The 24,580-nt window shown below is 37.3% G+C and overlaps 1 protein-coding gene across 1 annotated transcript in view; it reads left to right on the forward strand.

The window, feature by feature from the left end:
• The window catches only part of fgfrl1a (fibroblast growth factor receptor like 1a), a 229,320-nt gene that overhangs the window by 190,890 nt on the left and 13,850 nt on the right, over positions 1-24,580 (forward strand). The window contains exons 4-5 of the mRNA XM_030146016.1: positions 3,882-3,959; positions 15,550-15,861. Of these exons, the coding sequence (XP_030001876.1) occupies positions 3,882-3,959; positions 15,550-15,861 (390 nt within the window). The remainder of the gene's footprint in view (positions 1-3,881; positions 3,960-15,549; positions 15,862-24,580) is intronic.

Consider the following 24,580-nt stretch of genomic DNA (forward strand, 5'->3'; position numbering starts at 1 on the left):
TGATAATTAGTTTGTAAAAAGGGGGTGGGAGTCAATAAGTTGTACTTCTTCCCACTCCTTTTCGAGCACAAAAAAAAAATTGTATTTATTTATTTGTTTTGACCATGTTGTATGATTCTTTGTTATCTGATGATTCTATGTGCTCGAAATAAACTACTACTACTACTACTAGAAAATATCTTCTTGGGGGCTTGTGCGCTGTATATTTTTGGGGATACGTATTTGTTGAATTTGGGGAATAGTGTACATATTGCTCTGTATGTACAGTGGACGCTGGCCAACCCCCCTCTGTTAGTGACTATAGGAGGTCTGCCAAGCAACATTTACTGGCTCACGTCAGGCCTGAGGGAGGGTTTGTAGCTGTGAGACCGCAAAACCGAGCCCCCACCACTTCACATCAGACCCCCACGCCGCTCGGCTTCAAACGCTGCGCCGTTTCTTAGAAAAGGCCGTCCATGTGGCGAGAGGGAGGGACGGAGGACGGAGGTGCAACAGGAGTACCGCCACCTCAAGTTACCAGTTAATTAAGTAACTCCAGAACATACATGCGCTGACACACCCATGCAGGAATGTCGATCATGCACACACACACATAGGTGCGCACACGTAACGCACACGGGTCCTGCCAGTACGCTATTAATACCAGCCCCGAGGATGCAGGTCATGCCTTGTATTTGCATTTCAAATGTGTCTTTTATTCCATCATCCAAATAGTGATGCTTTAAAGACATTTGGCACTGCATTAAACACTCTAAGCTTTCAGGTGGTCTTTGAAACTACACACACACACACACACACACACACACTCATATGTACCAACATGCATCTGTAATCATATCCATTCACAATTAAATGCACACACTCGCATGGATTTCTTGCAGGTGGTCGAAGGCTGTTTGGTTCCTTTTTTCGTTCCTTCTTTAACTACCATCAGGTTTTGGTTGAAGTTTCAGGTTCAGTCCAAGTTAACCCCCCCCCACACCCCGTCCTCGACTCCCCAGTGTATTTTTTTTGCAGACCTGATACTACGCTTGATCAGCCCCCCCCATCTCCCCATTTAAGGGCCCCTCAGATACATCAGTTCCATCTTACAGGGGTCCCTAGCGTGAATATCCACACAGATGTTTGTATCTTTTTGATAATCGGTGTGAGAGGACATGCTGAGCTGTGGAATCTGATACACCACTGTGAGAGCACAAGGAAATATGATACTGTAGAGTGGTAAAGCAGAAGAAAAATACACGCTTCTAAACCCACCGTCTGTGTACGGCTTTCTACAATCGCCGAAGCATTTATATCCAAAAAACTGTAAGTGTCGAGTCCTATCAGCGTCCCCTGCTGTTCACCTTCACGTAACCTGCAACAATCTGACTCTGATTTGTGGCTTCGGAGACATTTATTGAACGTTTTTTGAAGTTAAAGTGATGTTGAAGTGGCTGCGTCATCTGATTCAGTCGTCAGAAAATGCCAATCCTATTTGAGACTTTTCAGATGGAAGCACACAGGAAGAGTATGGGGTGAAGTCAAAAAAATTTAATTACAAAAGTCTACACCAAACTTATATTTTTGGGTAGATAATTGCTTGGATTTTGAGGAAAGTGTGTTTTGAAATGAGAAGAAATTTGTGAGGAGTTTTATGAGTGTGAGTGTTTGGAAAGTGACAACATTTTGTGCTGTCATTCTGGGTTCATTTTATAAACTCTCATAAACAAACTAAATTTATTCCAAATACATTGATCTCTGACTAAATCTTATTTATGTCATATTCCAAACACACGGTGTTTAAAACTAATAAATGCATGTGACGTTATACCCTTGATTCGATGACGGTTTTCATAAGATTAAACATATATTGACTACATAACCATTGTTACTGATGACTTTTGACGGTCTAATAATTTTGTCTGTGACTGTAAGAGTATAAAAAAATCACAATCCCTGTATCATGATACCATATCACCAATAGACAGCAGTAATTTGTACGTATATGCAAACAACTACTCGATACAGTAATTTTCATTTCATCATAGAATAGAATAGAATAGAATAGAACAGAACAGAACAGAACAGAATAGAATAGAATAGAATAGAATAGAACAAGCTTCATTGTCAAATAATTGTAGGTGGTCTCTGCTAGTGACAGTGCACTGTACAACTAAATACAACACAATAAAATACAGACAAAAATAAATAAAATTACAAAAGTGTGCAATAGAAATATGTGCAAATTAGAGGTAGATAACATCATTAAAGTTACTTCTGTCTCCTGTTCAGATCTTTGTGATAAAGTCTGTACTTGTGTATATTATACAGTAGGCCTGTAACGGTACACGTACCGAACCGAACCGTTTCGGTACACACCTGTTCGGTTCGGTACACAGCTGTACCGAAACGGCACAGTATGTAGAGAAAAAGAAAAAGGAACGAAAAGATGTTGTTTGATGCGGAACTTTAGATCCGCGCAAGTTCCACACGGACATATTGAAGGACGCGCACATTGACCCAAAATACAAAATAGCAGCTGATATGAGGTAAAAAAAAACAACAAAAAAAAACAAATATGATGTGAACCTGGAAGGAAGAGACTGAAGACCCTCCGCCATTATTACAGTCCAGTTTGGGATCAGTTCAGGTTCAGGTGAAAGACAACAACGAGGAAAGAGACGGAGATAAGACGGACGTTGTTTACTGCCTATGAACTACGGTAGTTCTAAAACACTTACTCTAGCTTTGTCTGTCTCTCTCTCCCGTACGCTGTGTAACAGAGGAATAGAACCCAGGAGTAGGACGTTGAAAGTATATAAAATTTCACTTTCGTTTCACGCCAGCGTTAGTTACGTTAGTTATGGACCCCACCCCACCCTGGCTCCGACCAAAAAAAAAAAAAAAAAGACAAATCACACCCTGCACACAGGCGCGCACGTACACAAAGTGTCCTAAACGGTTTGTTCTCTGTCCTAAAATAAGTAATTGGGTTAATTTTTTGTCGTCATTGTTGCTCTTCAGTTTGTTTAAACAGAATACCAGTTTATCCTCTTGTTAATGTTGCACTTCATGTGGAATTTTTTTGGTATTTTTAATGCAGAATGTGAACTGACAGAACTGTGATTGGATTTCTGTTGTTTGTTCAGAACAACCTGTCAGAGAAAAGTGCAATACTAATGTTTAAAATACATTTAGTAATATTAATAATTTATTTTATTTTATTTTCGGCGACATGGTGGTGCAGTGGTTAGCACTTGTGCCTCACAACAAGAAGGTCCTGGGTTCGATTCCAACACCAGTCGACGGGGGGTGGGACCTTTCTGTGTGGAGTTTGCATGTTCTCCCCGTGTCTGCGTGGGTTCTCTCCGGGTACTCCGGCTTCCTCCCACCATCCAAACACATGCACTAATAGGTTAATTGGTTAATCTAAATTGCCCATAGGTGTGAATGTGAGAGTGATTGTTTGTCTCTATATGTTCAGCCCTGAGATGAATGGTGAACTGGTGACTTGTCCACAGTGTTTGCCCCTATGTAGCTGGGATAGGCTCCAAGCGACCCCCGTGACCCTAGTGAGGATAAAATGGGTTCAGAAAATGAATGAATGAATAATTTATTTTATTTTCTATTTGATTTATAGCAGCAGAATTATATTCCTATTTTTCTATATTTTATTGTGTCCAAAAATTGGGGGAAAAATGTTTTTAAAAATTCATAAATGTATTAAAGACATTTTGAGGGGTTTTCTTTCTTCCTGTACCGAACCGAAAAAAAAAACAAACCGTGGCTTTGAAAACTGAAAACGTACCGAACCGAAAATTTGGTGTACCGTTACAGGCCTATTATACAGTATTTTTGACTGAATATGTGATGATATATTTTTGTCTTTCCCCCGTCAGATGACTCCAGTTCAAGAGGCGGAGCAGGAGCTGCCAACGGAGGCTCTGAAAACACCCCAGAACTGGCTGGAAAACTGGGTAAGATCCTTCAACAACGTCTCTGATCTCACAACCTCCCAACGCACGAAATGAGAGAGAATCCAAGCTGCCGTCCTTTAGATACCTGAGATTGTGTAACATTTTAAAATACACAGTAGCAGTAGTAACAGTAAACACCTCCACAGTCACCGGGAGGGGGGGTGGGGTGGGAGGGGGTGTCACACAGACACACGTCAGGCTGGTTGTTTGCTTAGATAATTGGCTCTGACAGAGTGGAGTGCAGTCTATTTGTGTGAGGTGTGATTTGGTGGGACACATTCCGTCCTTTCCCCGTCCCAGTCTCTGCGGCCCCCCCACCCCCACCCCCACCCCCACCACTCCCTTCATCATGTAACTTAACCTTTCAGTCTTTGCCTGTTGTTATCTCTTATTTTACTCACTCTTTTTCTGGACATCAATGCACACACTTTATGTTTCACACACATATTGGACACATTCACCGCTCGCTCCTTATATGGACGTCCTTTTTAACTCGTACTGATAAATGTCATCTTAACCCACTCCATGTGTTATCACTGCTTTTAGTCTCAACTCCAGCTGCAGCTAAAGATATAGATTCATGTGCAGAATATTGTTCGTGATCAGTGTTGGAGTGAATAATGAACATGCCTGGTGCAAAGTTAGAGCTAAATAATGACTGAAAGAAGTGATTTTTTGCTTTTTAAAATGGAATTAGGCATTTTCAAACATTTCCCTGTGGTCTGCATAAAATGTAAATGCAATTCTTGGGTCTGAATTCTTCATTAATTCAACTCCACAGCTCCATCTTCAACCCTATTTCTGAGTAATGACACTAGAAAGGTGGTTTGGAGCGCTGGCCCTTTAAATGCACATGACCCCGCCCCCTCCAGGTTGTTGACTGTGCTTTCTGTCCCGTTCAGCCACTTGTGTTCATTAATACAACCAACAACTGAACATTTTAGGTAATCAGCTTGAAGTTTGGACGTATTTTCTGTTTTTACTACAACTGCTGCTGCTGATAAACAATTATGTTGTACTCGGAGAAATGTTCGTCAGAAGTCTTGACCTTATATGTGCAAATTTTGTGACGTAACTAGTTATAAAACGTAACCAATTAAGATGGAATTAAAACGGGTTGTAGAAATCCACTCAATTTTTGCCGGAATGAATATAAACATAGTTTTATAGCACCTGGAGGGTTCAAATTCAAACTTTTTCAATTATTAGCATCCCCAAATACACAAATAAATGAACCAAAGACTAATAAAAGTGGGGAAATATGACCCCTTTTAAAGGTAAAATGTGTAAGATTTCTACACTGAAAGCAAATATGTTTTGTTATAATGTGAATCCTCAATGATGTGCACTTTTAATTTAATGTAAGCGGTGTGTCAGTTGAAAAGGATAGGCAAAAAATAAGCTTTTGCCTCTAGCATTTTCCTTTTTTTGTTTTTTGTGTTTATTGTGGTAGTTGTACTGTGTGTAGTAATTACTGTGCAAACCAAAAATAAACCATTCATGCATTCATGTTACATATTTTTTTTCAGTTTTTTACACTGTTATGTAATGTTTTTAGTGATGCTCACATTTAAAGAAACCTATAATTTTGTTAAATTTTGTGGTTGATTTCAAGGCTCAAAGTTCACTTTATTGTCTTTTGCATGTTACACATGAATTGAAAAATGTACCCAGGACTAGCACTGTATACTAAGTCAGCAAAAATAGAATAAATAACAATATTATAAAAAAAAATATATGTATTAAAATGCGCAAAAATTCTAAAGGGCAATAAGTTCAAAGTTGAACTGATTTCATCTGATGGCCAAATCAGTTCCATTATACCTCCTTTAAAGTTTTTCCAGGAAATAATCTTGATTTAAAAAAAAGAAACAAACAAAAAATTGCTCTTTTTTTTAACGGTATCATGATATATCATGATATATCGTATCATGATCCTGGTATTGTGATTTGTATCGTATCGCCAGATTCTTGCCAATACACAACCCTATTGACAACACAAACCGAACAGAAAACAGACGTGATTTGTGGTTTTACTGTGGCTGTTTTCTTTGTAAAACCAGAGCTAAGCTAACAGAGCTAAGCTAACAGAGCTATAATGTCAACTATCAGCTGATGCAGCAGGTGAAGATTATTTATAAGTTTCCGTGAGCGATACAGTCTGTTGATGTATAAAACGGATTCATTGGTGGTTTTGAAGTGTGTTGTAGTACATGATTTTGCCCTACTGTGGAGAGTTTTGAACATCAGTACTACACAGAACCACTTTAAAATAACACCGTCCATCTATTTGATTGACAAAACTACAGTTTCAGCTCTGATTTTAACTCCAACCGTAAGACATTTTTTGTTTTCCTAACGTTTTCCTGCTGAGCGTTAGACGAGAAGATTTCACAGTTTATCTGTACATAAAATATGAACCAGCTGCCTCCAGTCTACAGAAAGCGGATATCTAAGCTTCTGGTGGTTTTCATTTCACTCTTGTCAAGAAAAGGAATAAGCATATTCCCCAAAATGTCAAACTATTCCTTTAACAGCGAAAGCAAAAATCCGCCAAGATGACCTCACTTTGTAAAGATCTCCTCCCTCTGAGAACCTAGAAACCATGTTGGAGATCCGTGTGTGTGTGTGTGTGTGTGTGTTGGCTGATCAAAGCCGGTCGGTCGGGGGCTCGGTGGTATTTTTACACCGTGAAGTGTGGCGTTGAAGTGGCCCCTGAGACCCTGAACAAGCCTGGCCTCTGCCCACTCCAACACTCACCTTCTCCCTTTTCCTTCACTGCTTTCTCCCTTCACCCTCTCCTCTCTGTTTTTCTTTCTTTCTACCTCTTCGCATGCCCTCTCCGTTACCTTTGCTTTTTTATTGTTTTGACTCCATCCCTCTCTTTCTTTGTTCTTTGTTTTTTTATTCATCTGTTTCAAGCTGCCTGTCAGTCTTATGTACGTTCTAACCTTAATATGAACCTGTCTCTTTCTCCTTCCATCTGTTCTCGCTCTTTAGTATCTTAAATTTTGTTTGATTTTTGTTCAGACGAGACGCTATAAATCCATTCAGCTCACTTTTGTTGCACCTTGTTTTATTTATCTGTGCCCAAGTGAGTTCAGCTTTTCATTTGTCCTTTATTTAATCTCAGAATATATTGCAATAAAACTGAAAACACTGATGATAAGAGTGAATTTAAACAATCAAACTAGAGATTTTTTCTTACTAGACCTCAAAATTAAATAAATTGCATGGTTATTTTGTGGGTTTAAGGTTTTTTTAAAAGTTGAAACATGACAAATGCTTCAACAGCAAAAAATGTTATAAAAGTACACTTAAATCTGTAAAAAAAAAAAAAAAAAATAGTAGTAATAATATGTGTTTGACTTTAAAATATGGAACAGCAAAATTTGTAATAATAATTATAATATAAACACAAACGCCATGTTTATTGCAATGATTATATTTGTTGTGCTGGAAAGTTATAATTTTTACCCCCAAATGCAGCTTTAAAATAATCGTTTCCTTTAATTACTTCAAAAAGTAAAAGTTTATTTCTAATCATAATGATCAATATCAACAGAGTAAAGTTCAGCAAAATTTTTTTTTTTTAAATGTGTAAAATATAGATAAAATCTTTAAATAAAAAATGAAATATACTGAATCAGCTAAAACAAGAAGAGTAAGTAAAATATGGTGAAATTAAACATATAATATTAATTAATTTTATCTTCCCTTTAGTGAAACCAATCCTCTGAGTTTGTTGCAGGTGATTTGTTGTCAGTGACTTTTTTTCTCCAAAATCTGTTCATTGGAACTTAAGAAATAAAAAAAATGCAAAAATGTACTATACAAACAAATTCTACAACCAGACAATGTGCAAAATAAGGTGAGATTAAATAATAAAATATATACACAGTCACGTAAAAAATTATTAGACCATCAAAAGTCATCAAAAACAATGGTAATGCAATCAAGTACTAACCCCTGTGTTTATCATGTGACTAAAACAGACAAAAGAAAAGCACTGTTTTTGTCAGTACAGTGCCATAGATATTGATGGAAGAACTAAAGTGATTCTGGTTATTATCAAGAAAACATGGAAAATGGATAGATATCAGCTCTGAAATTAAAGTACTATGAGCTATTTTTGTTGTTATCATTATATTTGTCCAAACAAATGTACCTTTAGTTGTACCAGGCATTAAAATGAACAAGAAATTCAAGAAAACAAGGGTGGTCTAATAATTTTTTCCATGGCTGTGTAAGAGTATAAAAAAAAAATCACAATCCCTGTATCATGATGATATCATGTCACCAATAAACGTCTGTAATTTGTACATATTTTTAAACAATTACTAGATATAGTAATTTTCATCATAGAATAGAATAGAATAGAATAGAATAGAATAGAATAGAATAGAATAGAATAGGCTTCATTGTCAAATAATTGCAGGTGACCTTTAGTTGTACCAGGCGTTAAAATGAACAAGAAATTGAAGAAAACAAGGATGGCCTAATCATTTTTTCTGAGACTGTATAAGAGTATAAAAAAATCACAATCCCAGTATTATGATGATACCGTATCAGCAATAGAAGGCAGTAATTTGTACGTATTTGCAAACAATTACTAGATATAGTAATTTTCATCGTAGAATAGAATAGAATAGAATAGAATAGAATAGAATAGAATAGAATAGAATAGAATAGAATAGGCTTCATTGTCAGATAATTGCAGGTGACCTTTAGTTGTAACAGGCATTAAAATGAACAAGAAATTCAAGAAAACAAGGGTGGTCTAATAATTTTTTCCACGACTGTATAAGAATACAAAAAAAAAAAAAATCCCAATCCCTGTATCATGATGATATCGTATCACCAATAAACGGCAGTAATTTGTACATATTTGCAAACAATTACTAGATATAGTAATTTTCATCGTAGAATAGACTAGACTAGACTAGACTAGACTAGAATAGAATAGGCTTCATTGTCAAATAATTGCAGGTGACCTTTAGTTGTACCAGGCGTTAAAATGAACAAGAAACTGAAGAAAACGAGGGTGGTCTAATAACACTGGGTTACAAAAAAATGTTTTTTGCAAGTTGTCTAGGTTTTTTCAACTGAATTAGGACCATTTTGCACCGCTAAATCCAAAAATGACATCTGTTTTTTTCAATCAGGTCAGTTTTTTTTGCTAATTTGATTTGGAAAAATTTGATCTTCTCACAAAATTGATTACATTTTTGTGACTTTATCAGTTGATTTTTTATATAGTTCTCACCCAAAATAGGTTTTAAGAGAAAAAAAATCATTTTCTAACAGGATTCCTGTTAGGTACAATGGTGTATTCACCGCAGATGTAGCAGAATACGTCAGGCTTATTTTTGCAAGATCTTCTAGTCGAAGTCATTTCATTCACCTGTAATATTAAAAAAAACATTAATCATAAATTGGCAAAAGTAAAATCTTCAGAACTTGTTTGTTGCAAGAAATAGGAAAGAATTTTGTATCATATGATGTGAAAATGCCCATAAACGTAAGCAAAAATGTTAAAAAGCCAATATGTAGCATAGTTCAGAAAGGTGACCTGATTGAGCAAAATTAATGTGATTTTTGGATTCAGCACACCAAAATGATCCTAAATCAGCTCAAAAAACTTAAACAATAAATTTGTTGTTGACCAGTGTAATTTTTTCCACAGCTGTACATCTATACATAAGAAATCCAAGTCACCCCAATGTTCCCTCCTCGCTCTCGTGGATCAGCCTGGTCACAGTTCAGCTACAGTCCAACAGTTTTCCTCAGACTGAGTGGACAAAGGCGAGACTTAAAAGCCTTCGGGGTGTGTTTGTTTTGTCATCCTGCCCGGCCTCGGGTCAGTTGGAGGAGAGCTATATTACGCTGAATAATGCGACCGTAGTGAAATCTCCGGATTTGAGCGTGCAGACCCGTCCCATAACTCTCCTCCCTGTTTGTTTACTCAAACTTAGAATAATAACCATGTCCAGAGACAGAGATGCAACTGCAGTAGTTTGAGTCTGATTTATCGCCTCGGTTGATGGCGAGAACATGAGGGCTGTAAAATCAAGCGCTCCTGTGAATGATTTCCTCTCCTCCCTCCCTACTGGCCTTTTTTTTTTTTTTTTTTTCTTGCCTCTTTGATGTGTTTTACTGCTCCCTGATTGTTGTATTCTTTTAAGGAGGCTTATATGTGTGTGAATAGATGCATGGGGTTGGGATCACTTGGTTTATTTATTTATTCAGAGGAAAATGTAACGGCACGAAGGGATGTGGATGTTTGAATAGGTGTACGGGGTTAACGGGCTATTTTATGTTTTGTAAGAAAGGATTTCAGTTTGTGAATAGTTGTGTGGTGCGTTGTCACCATCTGGCTTTTTATGACTTGTGCAGAGATGCATTCATGGCAGGATGTTTACCTTGAAGTCGTATTGCTGTGTAACAGGTTTCACTGTGGGATCTCTGTCAATAAATTGATGCGCAAGTGAAAATCAAACATAGCGTGTTTTTAAGACCCGGCGCTTTGCAAACCTGGGGCTAAAAAGGGCTGGATCAGTGGAAAATAATCTGGTTAGCCGTCTGTATTGATATGCATGAGAGTCTTTTGTGTCAGTGGGAAGAGGAAGTGATTCATGCATTTTTTTTTTTTTTTTCCCCCCAAACAAAAGAATTAGTTTTATTGCTGCAAATTATGTTGTGTACACTAAGAGGCACTCTGCCATATGTTACACAGAAACATGAAATTATTGGCTCTGCCTGCAGCGATGATCTCAGCCCATCTGACAGTTAAACACTGCAAAAGATGTCCGGACAAGTCACTTCATCTTAATATCAGAGTCATAAAACAACAGCAATATGTACCGGCATTAGATAATAAGACGACAATTACTCGACAGACTGACATTTCCCTTCAAGCGCATCAGTAGCACATAAAATATAAGTCTGATCACATGCACAGACCCATCATGTGCCCCCTCCCTGCTTTATAAACACATAATCATATACCTGGATAACGGATTAGTCTGCAGTCAACTGGAAAACAGTCATTGAACAGGTGGTTTGTTCAGTCACACCGTCACTGTGTGGTGGAAAGTAAAACAGAGTGGCAAAATGTTACATTACACACACCTGCAGTGTCCATAGTATTGAATGGTTAAATATCTACTTAAGTAGATTTATCTGTGAATTTCTTACTGGGATGAATAAAATATGTAATCTAGTCTAATAATGTCAGGTATCTGTACTTTACTTCATATTTAGTCCTTTATTTCCTTCATTTTCATGAAATAATTTAACTTATGGATGTTGGATTTGTATTATTTGCATTGACTATCATGTAAACTGTTTTTTTTAGCTTACTAGCTGATAGGCCGTAAGCTATTGTCGTCATGCGGCGTCTGGCAGCGTCTGTCGTCTGTTACAAAACTTTCAATCGTCTTCTTCTCCGAAACTACAATTCCGATTGACTTCAAACTTGGTATACAGCTTCTTTATGATGATGTCAACAAAAGTTAGTGAAATTATTTCCATCTGGATCTGATTCTGGATTTGGTGCCACTTTGAAAAATGTCCCCATTATAAGCGATAGGAAGTGGATCGATGCAATAACTCAGTAAATATAAAGGATATCCAGGGTAAATTTCTACAGTCCAGCCCTGATGGGGAGATGACCAAAATATAATGTCCACATGCTGATCAGGATCTTCTTCTGGATCTGGCACTTACGGAAAATTTAACATGGGCTCTTATGTGGAAAAAAATTCAATCGTCTTTTTCTCCCAAACTCCAGTTCTGATTGACTTCAAACTTGGTATACAGCTTCTGTATGATGATGTCAACACAAGGTATTGGAATTATTTCGATCTGGATCTGATTCTGGATTTGGTGCGACTTTGACAAATTTTCCCTTTATAACTGATAGGAAGTGGATTGATCCAATAAATCAGTGTCAATGATATCAAGTTGGAATTAGAATTTTTTACAGACCTGATTGGAACATGACCAAAACATGGGCTATTTCTGTCATATAATAAATACACATAACTGGGTGATAATAAATGGCATCTGGATACATTTCCCAAAGCTTTTAATTTGGCCGCTAAGCTACAGGGCCATTGGTCCTATTTTTACTGTAATAGCTGTAACGGCAACCTATCTGATGGAAGCAGATGTTTCATTATTATAAGTTTTCTTCATCCTGCTCCTTTCCAATCATTTAGATTGGAATGAATGAATAAAATGAAAAATAAATGAAATGAAATGAAATTTTAACAAAAATATGTGCACTTTCTACCCCCTATATTGTCAAAACAAAAAAGGCTTGTCGCTTTACTTTTGAAAAAAATATTATTTCTGCAGCTCTCCTCTCAGTCCAAATAAAAAACTAAATATAAATATAGATGAACTGACACTTTTGCCAGCTATGATGTCAAGCCACAAACTAGAGCAGTAAAATGAATGGTCATTATTGCTGTTAATCATGTAGTTAACCCTCCTACCTGTCCGAAAACACCTGTGATTGGACAAAATCTGCATTATGGAGTAAAAGAGGTAGACGTCAAAGTCTTGTGTCATTTCACACCACATGAGTAAGATAAGATAGATAAGAAAAAATGGCTATAAAAGTAAAATAAATGTAAATAGAAATGCCTTTAAATGTAAATATAGGAACCCCAAACATATGCAACAGAAACACACATAATCAACCACATTTCCATCAAAATTTCAGTTTTCAGCTTTCAGTTACAATATACTGAGGACTTATTATGGGATTTCTGCCCAGTAATGCTAAAAAAATTGAGAGACGCTGCAGCTTTAATCCATTCAAAGAGGACTATCATGATATATATATTTTTTTATTTTGCATCGTTGCATGTATTATTAGCATCAAGACTGATTTCATCTCACAGTGATGGGATAATAAGACAAAGAAAAGAGTCCTATGACCAACATAGCAACATTGTAACATGAAAGAGACAATATATGGAGACTTGATCTGTGACTAAAGGTGTTTCATAAAATTCATAAAAAGTTGAATCTTTGACCTGTTTTTCCCAAAATGTAATCAGATCTGTTGTGGGTCACTGGCAAGCTACAAACCAAATTTGGTATGAATTCAACCAGTAGTTTTGCTGCTAGTGTTAACAAACAAACAAACTGAACCAAATACCCCTTGCCTCCCTTTTGGGGGGTGGGGTAATAAATAAGAGCCCGAGACCAGGAGATCAGTAATTTTGCACAAAAAGGCTTCAACTTAGACAAACTTTATTGATCCTTAAGGGAAATTACTTAGTCACAATGGCTCAGCTGCATACAAAAACACTCTTGAAAAAACACTAGTAAAAAAGCGAAAAAAAAGCAAAGTGTGAAGAGATAAAAGCAATAAATAATATAAACAGAATACACTAATAAAGCAAAAAAAAATACATGCGTATGTACAAATCTACAGGAAATGGAAGTAAAAATACACTATATAAAAACTAAGGTGATTTCTCACAGACTGCAGTGGAAGCCCGGCTTCCCCTAAAATTACGAAAATTAAATGGTTAAATATGTTCGGTTGTGTTGACATTTTATTGACTACAAATGTGTTAGAACACGTTCATCTCACAGATGAGTTTGTTCAGAATCAGCTTCATCACAAATCAACAGACTCCATGTTGTTCACTTCTCCTCCATTCCCGTGTCTGTGTTTTCTCCTCCATCTCTGCTCAGTGCATTTGTCCGTAGACTGTGTCCGTCTCTGGGCTTCAATGGGACTGAGTGGAACAGTTTTATTCATTGCCTCAAAACTGGACGGTAATTGGATAAATGCCACGATGTTGTCCCGCCCCCGGACGCCGGGCGTCTCTAGGGGTGAATGGAGCTGTGGGCGGAGCTCAGCCGGGCTGGACGCCAGAATCCCACGTGCTGATTGGAGGATCAGTCAAAAGGCTGAATCCCGTTTGATTGACAGCTGTTTTCAGATCTCCTCCTTCACTGACACAGTTCAGTTTAATACCGTCGCACATTCTGCTGTGAAATCAAGAAAGAAACCACTACGAAATTACTCGTTCATTTCTTGCACTGTAAATAAAACCCACTCATTGGACTTCCTTGTTTCAATTTAACATAATTTCAGCGTTTTCTTGTTTCAGTTCCATAATTTAATCATTTGTTGTTCGAGTTGAATATCGTTTTGTAGATAGTTAAATCAATCAAACTGTCGGCTAGGTCAGAGTGAAAGGAGCATCTCTTGTTTAAAAAGGCTGAAGTCTTCCACCCACAACACACTGGGCAAAGGCAATCTAAGCAGCCCAGCTCTGCTGGACATTCAGAGGACACTGGTCCAGTCCCTGGAAAAGACGCCTACTTGGTACGATAAGGTCATTGACCATTTTCTTAAAAAGGAACAGAAGGCCAAATGTATGTTTAAATAACTTGACAATTTTTTTTTTTTTTTTTATGTAAGCCGACAATGAGCTTCCCCGTCTGAAAGACGAGCAGCCGCCACTGAGGTGCAGTAATGTGAATGTATGAGTTAAAAACACAGAAACAGACCTAAAATCACTGCTTCTGCTTTTAACATATTATGCTTTAAAATCAGTAAAATATGACTGTTTATTCACTTGTTTCCCAAAGATCCATGCAGACACGTGCCAGGCTGGAAAACAGGAGCCTTTTCTACGTGAGGCATGAAACTACTGTACACGAAGATTATAATTAACTTCAAAAGAATCGATTTCATGGTGTGTAATGGAGGGTTTCATGCCTGCGCTGAAACTCTGTGGGGCAGAAAATTAATTTATAACCACATTAGACGCTTCACATGTCTGCATGTACAAAGACAACTTCAGGCTATAAAGTCAGTGGTACTTTTTGTAGGACTTGTTTTTTGTTTTTTTTTTTTACGAAGTTAGGAAACAGGAAATGAATTGATTGCATCTATCACATAAGTTTCTGTTTCAACAAGTTTAGCTGTAAAATAAAATGGTTTATACTGTATTAGTTTATTTTCTATATGTGAGGTCAACCACAGGGTTTAAGAACTGCATCCAAGTGAAACACAAAACACAAACTTTCAGAATTAAAGCGGACTGTTTGTACAAATGCCAGCTGTGTTCACGTCTTCTGAATGCTTACTTTTCTGGAAATAAATAAATAATAAAACATGAAACCCAGGAGGCTTGAGATATTTCTGAAGCCTCCTTCTGTGTCACAGGCTTTTCAGATAACATGGCTTTGATCGCTCTTTACGTCTAATAAAAGTGTCACATAAGAATTTGTGATGAATTCCTCCATCTTTTGCAGTCTGTTCTCCCTCGGCAGCTCCGAAGCACAGAACACTGCTTGTAAATATAAAACTGCCCTGCAAACCGTTTATCTCCACCAATAACTTCTTCTGTTCTCTTTTTTTCTGGCCTTTTATTTCCATCTACAGCAAAGGGGAAAGAGACAAAGATGATGTTATTGGTTCCTTTGAGTCTTTTGTTGAATTTTCTCAGTCACCATGTAAAATGTACCAAAATGGATCCTGCTTCCATACATGAATCACATCCCAGTACAGATCCTGTCTTGACAATGTTTTATGTTCTGTTTCTTCTCTCAGTGCGTCCACGTTTTACTCAACCGGCGAAGATGAGGAAGCGTGTCATCGCTCGGCCCGAGGGCAGCTCCGTCCGCCTGAAGTGCACGGCGAGCGGTAACCCTCAACCCGACATCGTCTGGTTGAAAGACAGCAGACCGTTGGTGGACGAGGACGGAGGAGCAGCAGGAGGAGGAGGAGGAGATGGAGGGGCCAAGAAGAAGAAGTGGACTCTGAGTCTGAAGAACCTGACGCCAGAACACAGCGGGAAGTACACCTGTCATGTCTCCAACCGAGCAGGAGAGATCAACGCCACCTACAAAGTCGAAGTCATACGTGAGTTAACGTGTCCTGTCCAGGCCTTCAGTGGTGTTCTACCTGACTTAATCCACCGTTTAACCCTTTATAGGGCACTCATAATACTTTTGTGAAATTTTTCAAAAAATTTTCTTGTGTAAAAAATCAAGGTCAATAAAGTTACCATATTTGGTACCTTACCTATAATCCAAGAAGTATACAGTCGCGGAAAAAATTATTAGACCACCCTTGTTTTCTTTTATTTCTTGTTCATTTTAATGCCTGGTACAACTCAAGGTACATTTGTTTGGACAAATACAATGATAACAACAAAAATAGCTCATAGTAGTTTAATTTCAGAGCTGATATTTAGCCATTTTTCATGGTTTTCTTGATAATAACAAATAAAATCACTTCAGTTCTTACATCAATATCTGTGGCATTGTACTGACAAAAACAGTGCTTTTAGGCATTCCATGTTTTCTTTTCTGTCTGTTTCAGTCACATGATACACACAGGAGTTAGTACTTTGCATAATACATTGCATAACCATTGTTTTTGATCACAGGTGTCAAACATGCGGCCCGGGGGCCAAAACCGGCCCGCCAAAGGTTCCAATCCGGCCCGCTGGATTAATTTGCAAAGTGCAAGTTAGGGCATCAAACTTAAAAATATCATAATAACCTATAAATAATGACAAAACCAATTTTTTCTCTTGATTTAGTGCAAAAAACATTAAATTATGAAAATGTTTACATTAAGAAACTATCCTTTAACAATAAAATGTGAATAACCTGAACAAATATGAACAACCTGAAATTTCTGAAGAAAATTAAGTGCAATTTTAACAATTTTCTGCCTGTTACTAAATGTTTTGTGCCTTTGTAGATCTGATCTATAATGCGTATGTATAAATGATAAGTCGAGGCATAATATTGATAAAATTTGTACTTATATTTCTTAACAAATTCCATTTTTTCAGGTCTTTCACATCCTTTTTGTTTGGATAGTTTTTAAACGTAAATATTGGCATAACTGAATGTTATTTTTTGCACTAAAACAATTTGGAGTTGTCATTATTTATTGGTTATCATGCTATTATTGTACTGGTCCGGCCCACTCCAGATTAAATTGGGCTGAATGTGGCCCCCGGAAGAAAATGAGTTTGACACCACTGTTTTTGATGAAAGTAAAAAGCACCCCAAGAGCGCAGACCTTCGCCAAGGCAGATCAGCCCCCCCCCCCCGAATCACCACCAAAATGTAATCATTTGTTCCTTGTACAAGTATCAACATTTCCTGAAAATTTCATCAAAATCCTTCCATAACTTTTTGAGTTGTCATGGTAACAAACTAACAAACAATAAGCTGCTGCCGTCACTGTCTTGTACTGTGTGTGGAAATTACCAAAAATGGTCACTTACCTACCGGAAAAGGTAGGTACCTGCCGTGACTAGGATCTGGATGCTGATTTGACAGAAGCACTTTCCCTCTTCCTGTCAAAAAGACCATCCAATCAGCATCCAGATCCTGGTCACGGCAAGTACCTACCTTTTCCAGTTATGTCATTACATTATGTCGTACTCTGAGAAGTGTTCCTCGGAGCTCTTGACCTTATATGTGCAAATGTCGTGACGTAACTAGTTATAAAACATAAATTAAGAAGGAACTGAAACGGGTTGTAGAAATCCACTAGATTTTTGCCTAAATGAATATAAAGATAGCTTTGCAGCACCTGGAGGGTTCAAATTCAAACTTTTTGTACTACTAGGGTCCAAATACACAAATAAATGTATCAAAGACTAATAAAAGTGGGCTGAGCAAAATTTGACCCCTTTAAATCTTATGAACTTAACTGCATGTGAATTGCAGACTGTCTCTACTACAGTGTAAAAGCTCTGGACACTTTGACAGTATGAATATCCCATAATGCATTGCAGGTGTGGCAAGAACGAACTATAGAGAGTTCAAGTCCTGCCCCTAAGGACCTTATTTCACAAAAAAACATTGCACATGTTAATGGAAAGAGACAAGTCCTTTTTTTGATCTCATCCTTCATTTACTCATATGTTTGAGAGTTTAAAAGATAATTTTACAGACAGAAAGTTGGAACATGTTAAATAGAAACACCTTAAGTTATCCGATGCACACGTTGAAGGTAGATCCTTGCAATAGCTGCCCCTCTTAAGTTATTTTACACTTAATGAATGGTTCCTATACCGTTTTAAATGTCAGAATTAAAACACGTCTTTTCCGTTTTTCCACACACCAAGAAAATTCTGTGTGAGCTCAAACAAAAACTATTTTATAAATGAAAGAATAGCTGTGTATTAAATGTTTTCTGCTCTTTTCCGCTCGACTTTTAAGTGGTATCGTAAAACCATTGTCATAAAGACTTTAATGTATGTAAAATATGGATGCATGTGGTCAGTTCACGTCATGACACATGTGAATTCACATTCTTTTAATTGCCGTGTGTGAATTTCAGAGCATTCCTAGTGGTATATCATATCCCAATAAAAATGCCTTGGAGCCAAACAATAACATACGTTACACTGTGTTCTGTAGTGTTCCACTCAAAGGCCCATCGGACTAAATAGTAGGTTTGCATGTGTTTTTTTTATTCCATTGTGACTCACAATAGCGTGATTATTCAGATCCTTTAAGATCATATGACCAAAAACACCACACTTTGCTTTTCATCCATTTTAATGATTTGCTGTTACGGTCAGCTGCCAGCAATCAGTCTTTGATTTCAGTCCAGAAAGGAGTTTTCCTGAATATAAAGATGATGTTTTGTCTGCCGGAGGTTTCTTTTGTGAAGTATGAATCTCCTGTAATTTTTTATTTTTTTTTAAATTTCATTTAGTGCTCGACAAAATATTGTGACCAGGGTAACAAGGACAAATAAACAAACAAACAAAAGAGAATTCATAAGACATAGACATTAAGCAAAACAAAGACGGGTGCAAACAAAGGGCTGTTTACAGGTGTGTGTGTGTGTGTGTGTGTGTGTGTGTGTGTGTGTGTGTGTGTGTGTGTGTGTGTGTGTATACAGGGTGTCCCATAAGTCTCCATACATAGGAAAAATAAATGTTTCTTGACATAAACCATTTTTATTTATATAATATGCTCTATATGACTGCCATTTTGTCGGGAACACATTTCAATGCGTGTCCTCCACTGCTGAAGAACTAGAAAGAAGAAATATAAAGAAATACATGTTAGAACCATATATGTATGGAATGTATTATGTCTCCTATGTATGGAGACTTATTGGACACCCTGTATATATGTGTGTGTGTGGTTATTTATTTATTTTTGTCTTTTGTGCGGGTTTTGCATATCCAGGTGGAAACAGAAGGGAGAATGAGAACAAGTAAAAGGATTAAAGGATATGAGTATACAGAGGCGAGAAATCAGAAAAGGGTTTTAAATAATAGTATAGAAAGAAGCTTAGGGGGAAAAGAAAATAAATACATACATACATACATACATACAAAAAAAATATTAATTAATTAATTAATTCAAAATAAATAAATAAATAAAAAAATTTTTAAAATAAACAGCAAAATCAATAATCCCAAATACAACTAGAAGCACTCGGAGAGCGCAGACCTCCGCCAAGGCTGATCAGTGGCCCCCCCCGTGGGCCCCCCCACCCCCGATCACCACCAAAATTTAATCATTTCTTCCTTATCCCATTTCCAACAAACCCTGAAAATTTCATCCAAATCTGTCCATAACTTTTTGAGTTATGTTGCACACTAACGGACAGACAAACAAACAGACAAACAAACAAACAAACAAACAAACCCTGGCAAAAACATAACCTCCTTGGCGGAGGTAATAACAGTGAAAGCCTTCTCTCCTATAATAATATTACTCAGAAATTGTCAGCTTTCATTAGCAGGTATACATGAGGTTTGTTTCCTTTAGTTTACATCACAGTTAAATATCCAGTAAATTGAACATGACATTTATTTATTTGTCACACAGATTTACTGTTTTTAACCCTTTTTATTTAGACTTTAACATTTTTACAACCAAAAATAGTAGGGTGCCACATAAACTTAGAAAGCAACAGTAAAATACGTCACATGTCCTTTTAAGAAAGTCTCATGAAGGTGGAGTCATCTGTCTCTGAAATGTGCGCAACTCCTTTTTTGATCAATTCTGCCTCTTTATATTTAAGTCTTTTTCACCTCAAATATACCTTTAACTATATTCATCCATTGCTTAAAAAATGTTCATTTGTAAATACTTAATAGAGTTTTTACAGTTTGGTTTTTGAGTTTTATTTCAGTTTTTTATTATTATGAAGAAAATGTTGATAAATAGATGCTGATAAATGCAGCATGAAGGTACATTCTGTATGACCTACAGCCCATCATTATATATCTATGAATGAGCGCAAATTCAACCATACAAATTTATGAAAAAAAAAACAAAGAAAAAACTTAATATAGCACAATAGATAAATATCTGCCACTGCCATCAGTGAAATGACATCTTATATTCTGATACATACTGTATTATTGCATCTCTACACACACGGAGAACATTCAAACTGCACACAGAAAGGCCTGCTCTGGTCGGTGTCGGAATCAAACCCACAACCTTCTTGCTGTGAGGCATTACCGAAAAATAAAAGCCCAAAAAAACAAAAATCACACCTAGAATTGCCTGAATTTTTTCACGGTTAGTTAGATGTTTAGTTCTAAATTCATTACCTCTGCCTGGAGGTATTATGATCGCTTTGATTTGTGTGTTTGCGTGTTTGTTTGTTAGCAAGATAACTCAAAAAGTTATGGATGGATTTTCATGAAATTTTCAGGAAATGCTGATGCTGGCACAAGGAACAAAAATGCTTTTCTAGTTATTGATTTATTCCTTATTAATGTTTATTATTTTGACTTAAAGGGTACCTGGAGTGAATTTTCATTGCTAGCTATTTTGTATAATTTCGTATAATAGTAGCAGTTCCATCTGGTAACTTTTGTTGTCAAGTATGTGCGAGTACTAAGTCGCTGTTCCGTCAGTCAGTCATGGTCAGAGACATGCTGCCTCCTTCATGGCTGTTCCAGCACTGGTAGTGATGCAGTAATATGGTATTGTCTGATAACCTGGGCTGTGATAGACCGGTCACTGACCTCATCTAAGACGACACATTATCAGCTAGTGCTGGGTCACGTATCTAGGAGTACAAAGCTTTTGGCTGCACAAAAAACAAGCACCAACATGTGCTTTCCACTCAATCTGTCTCACTGCTGGCTGCTCGTTTACTCACAGTCAATCATCCCGAAACAATAGTCCATCACTTGCTGTTGGCAATGGCTGCTCACCATAAGTTCTGCCGCCGCCTGTAATTCATGTAATTAAAAGGTCCAGTGTGGTGCATTTATGGTGATGTTTTGGGGGGTTTTTTTGTTTTTTTTTAACTGAATTTGCACCTCTCTTGCTTATAAGCAGTTTTGTGCAAGTTACTTCCAAACTGTAATGCATTACAGGAGGTAACACCTTACCTTACAATATTACTGTCTCAGAATTGTAATGTACATGAGTCCTGTATTACTTTGGAGTTACATAAAGACTCTTGTCATAATTGGCACGTGTGCAGTTGAACACCCCCCCCCCCCCCCTTTACAAGAGGTAGGAGAGCCTTGGGACACTAGAATTCTGCACCTTAAAGTACATGTGGACGGACAGCTCAATAAGTAATGCTACAGTCTACGATGTTCGAATCCCAGCAGGAACGTGTGCATTTTTTTCAACATTTTACATGTTCAAACAGGGGGCGTGGCACTGAGGATGCCAGAAGATAAATCCGCCATCGATAAAAAGTTCTAACTAGTCACAGAAATGTTAGCTTACCTTGTCATTGCTGATCACAGGGATCATGCTAACTAGCTTCTATAAAGCAGGGTTAGGGTTAGTAACGAGCATACGTCCATGTGGACAATGGACTGTCTTCTGCTGTCTTCACCCACTGGCTGAACACCAACAGGAAATAGAACTTTCTTGTTGCGTTTTTGATTCCTTAATGTCACGCGGTCTTGCTGTTTTTTTTGTTTTTTTTTTGAGCAATTAAATTATGGGTGAAAAGTGTGTTGTAACGCAAGCACTATTGAACATGTACCGAGTAAAATATTACTGGAAATTGATTACTAATGCCTTACACTAATTTTTTTTTTTTAATTTTTTAATTTATTTGCACAAAATAAAAACAGCAATAGAAAAAACAACAACATTCAAACAAGTAACAAAATTGTGCAGGAGAGGTTAGAAGCCAAAAAGAAGGCTTATATGAATACCTCCCCCGAAATGAACAATACACAAAAACAAAAACAAAAAAAAAAAAGAATTAAAAAATACAATATAACTGAAATAATAAACTAAAGTAAAAGCAATAAAATGTAATCCACATTACAAATCATCAAATAGAAATCAAGTGATACACAACCTTACATTTTTTCATGAATTAAAGTCCTTTTCAGATGCTTTTTAAACAATGATAAAGCAGATGTTGATTGAAGTTCAGGTCTTAGATTATTCCACAGATTTGGTCCACGATATTTCAGAGAATACTGACAGACTGAAGTTCGGCTACTGCCTTACAGCAAAAAGTAATCCCTTACTGTAATGCATTACTTTAGTGACATGCATGGCCAGTATAGCTATACTTGAAACAGTTCCAGTTTGACAGTAGAGTCAGGGTTTTGTCCAAGGCAAGGCAAGTTTATTTGTATAGCACATTTCAGCAACAAGGCAATTCAAGGTGCTTCACACAGGACATTGAAATACAACGACAGGGAGAAAGAAACACATTTAAAACATTATAAAAGAAACTTGTAAAAGGTGATTAAAAACAGCAAGTAAGAAAACAACACATAAATTCCAAAAAAAATAAAAACACACATATTAAAGTAAGTGTTGCAGTGCAGAGTTTCGAAAGAGAATATAAAATGTAAAAAGTCCAAATCCTTTTGGTCAGCGGCAGCAGTGAACAGGTGAGTCTTTAACCTGGACTTAAAAGAACTCAGACTCTCAGCAGACCTGATATTTTCTGGTAGTTTGTTCCAGATATACGGTGCATAGAAACTGAACGCTGATTCTCCATGTTTAGTTCTGACTTTGGGAACACAGAGCAGACCTGCACCAGACGACCTGAGTGGTCTGGATGGTTCATACTGGACTAGAAGGTCTCTGATGTACAGGGTGTCCCATAAGTCTCCATACATAGGAAAAATAAACGTTTCTTGACATAAGCCATTTTTATTTATATAATATGCTCTATATGACTGCCATTTTGTCGGGAACACATTTCAATGCATGTCTTCCACTGTGAAGAACTATAAAGAAGAAATATAAAGAAATACATGTTAGAACCATATATGTATGGAATGTATTATGTCTCCTATGTATGGAGACTTATGGGACACCCTGTATTTTGGGCCTAAACCATTCAGTGCTTTATATGCTAGCAAGAGAATTTTAAAGTCTATTCTCTGAGAGACAGGGAGCCAGTGTAGAGACCTCAGAACTGGACTGATGTGGTCCACTCTCTTGGTCTTAGTGAGGACTGGAGCTGCAGCATTCTGGATCATCTGCAGTCATCTGATGGACTTTTTAGGCAGACCAGAGAAGATACTGCTATAGTAGTCAACTCGACTGCTGCGACATCACTCCTTTAATCCTAGAAATGTTCTTGAGGTGATAGTACGCTGACTTTGTAATTGTTTGTATGTGGTCCAGGAGTCTTTAACATCTGCTGATTAATCTGCGTTTTCATTACATCAGTCTGTTACAATCCACTGTAGTCGACCTCTGTGTTGAAGTTCTCTGGATAAAGAGATCCACTAAAGATGAACTGTTAGTCTAAATATAGCTGTTAAAGTCCTGGGCATTTATTGATCACCACCAGTCTGCCAGTAGAACATCAGTCAAACGACAGAGGAATGTTTGAGCCTTTTGTTGTCGAACCCGTTGTGGTTTTACTTTAGAAAAGGTGTAGTTTCACCGTTCGCAGCAGAACGTGCGTCATGATGAGTTGTGAGTGTCTTTCTGATTTACTAGGTCGTATTGGAAGGCTGCAAAATCTGTTTTGACGTAGTGTGATTTATTGCTGAGCTGCTGGTAGAGCGTTGGCGCTCAAAGTGTGCGTTTCTTGAACTTCGGCTGTCAGAGCGTGATCGCCGTGTTGAGAGGCTCGGACTCAGCTCCTTTTACTTTACGCGCTGACATCTGTTCTACATTCAACTACAGCTGTAGATTTTCCTGAAAGACGCTTGCGTTCCCTCACTAACAAAGACAGAAAGGAAGCGAGTCTCTATCAGTAGACATTCACTCGGCTGTCAGTCATTCATCGGTCGGAAACTGGACAAAACCAGCGCACAAATCCACCAAAGCTCTTCCAAAACGGTTTTATTAATGAATAATGAATCCGTAATACAGGACGACAGGAATGTTTGTCTGATAACTACACTTACTAGTAGACCTTGGATTAAAATCATGTTCAATATGTGCATTTAAAGGGGTCACATCCTGCTAAACCCACTTTTATTAGTCTTTGGTTCATTTATTTGTATATTTGGACCCTAATAGTTCATATAGTTTGAATTTGAACCCTCCAGGTGCTGCAAAGCTATCTTTATATTAATTCCGGCAAAAGTCGAGTGGATTTCTACAACCTGTTTCAATTTCTTCTTAATTTGTTACATTTTATAACTAGTTACGTCACAACATTTGCACATATAAGG

Source organism: Sphaeramia orbicularis, chromosome 10 (assembly GCF_902148855.1).
Source record: "Sphaeramia orbicularis chromosome 10, fSphaOr1.1, whole genome shotgun sequence".
NCBI lineage: Eukaryota > Metazoa > Chordata > Actinopteri > Kurtiformes > Apogonidae > Sphaeramia > Sphaeramia orbicularis.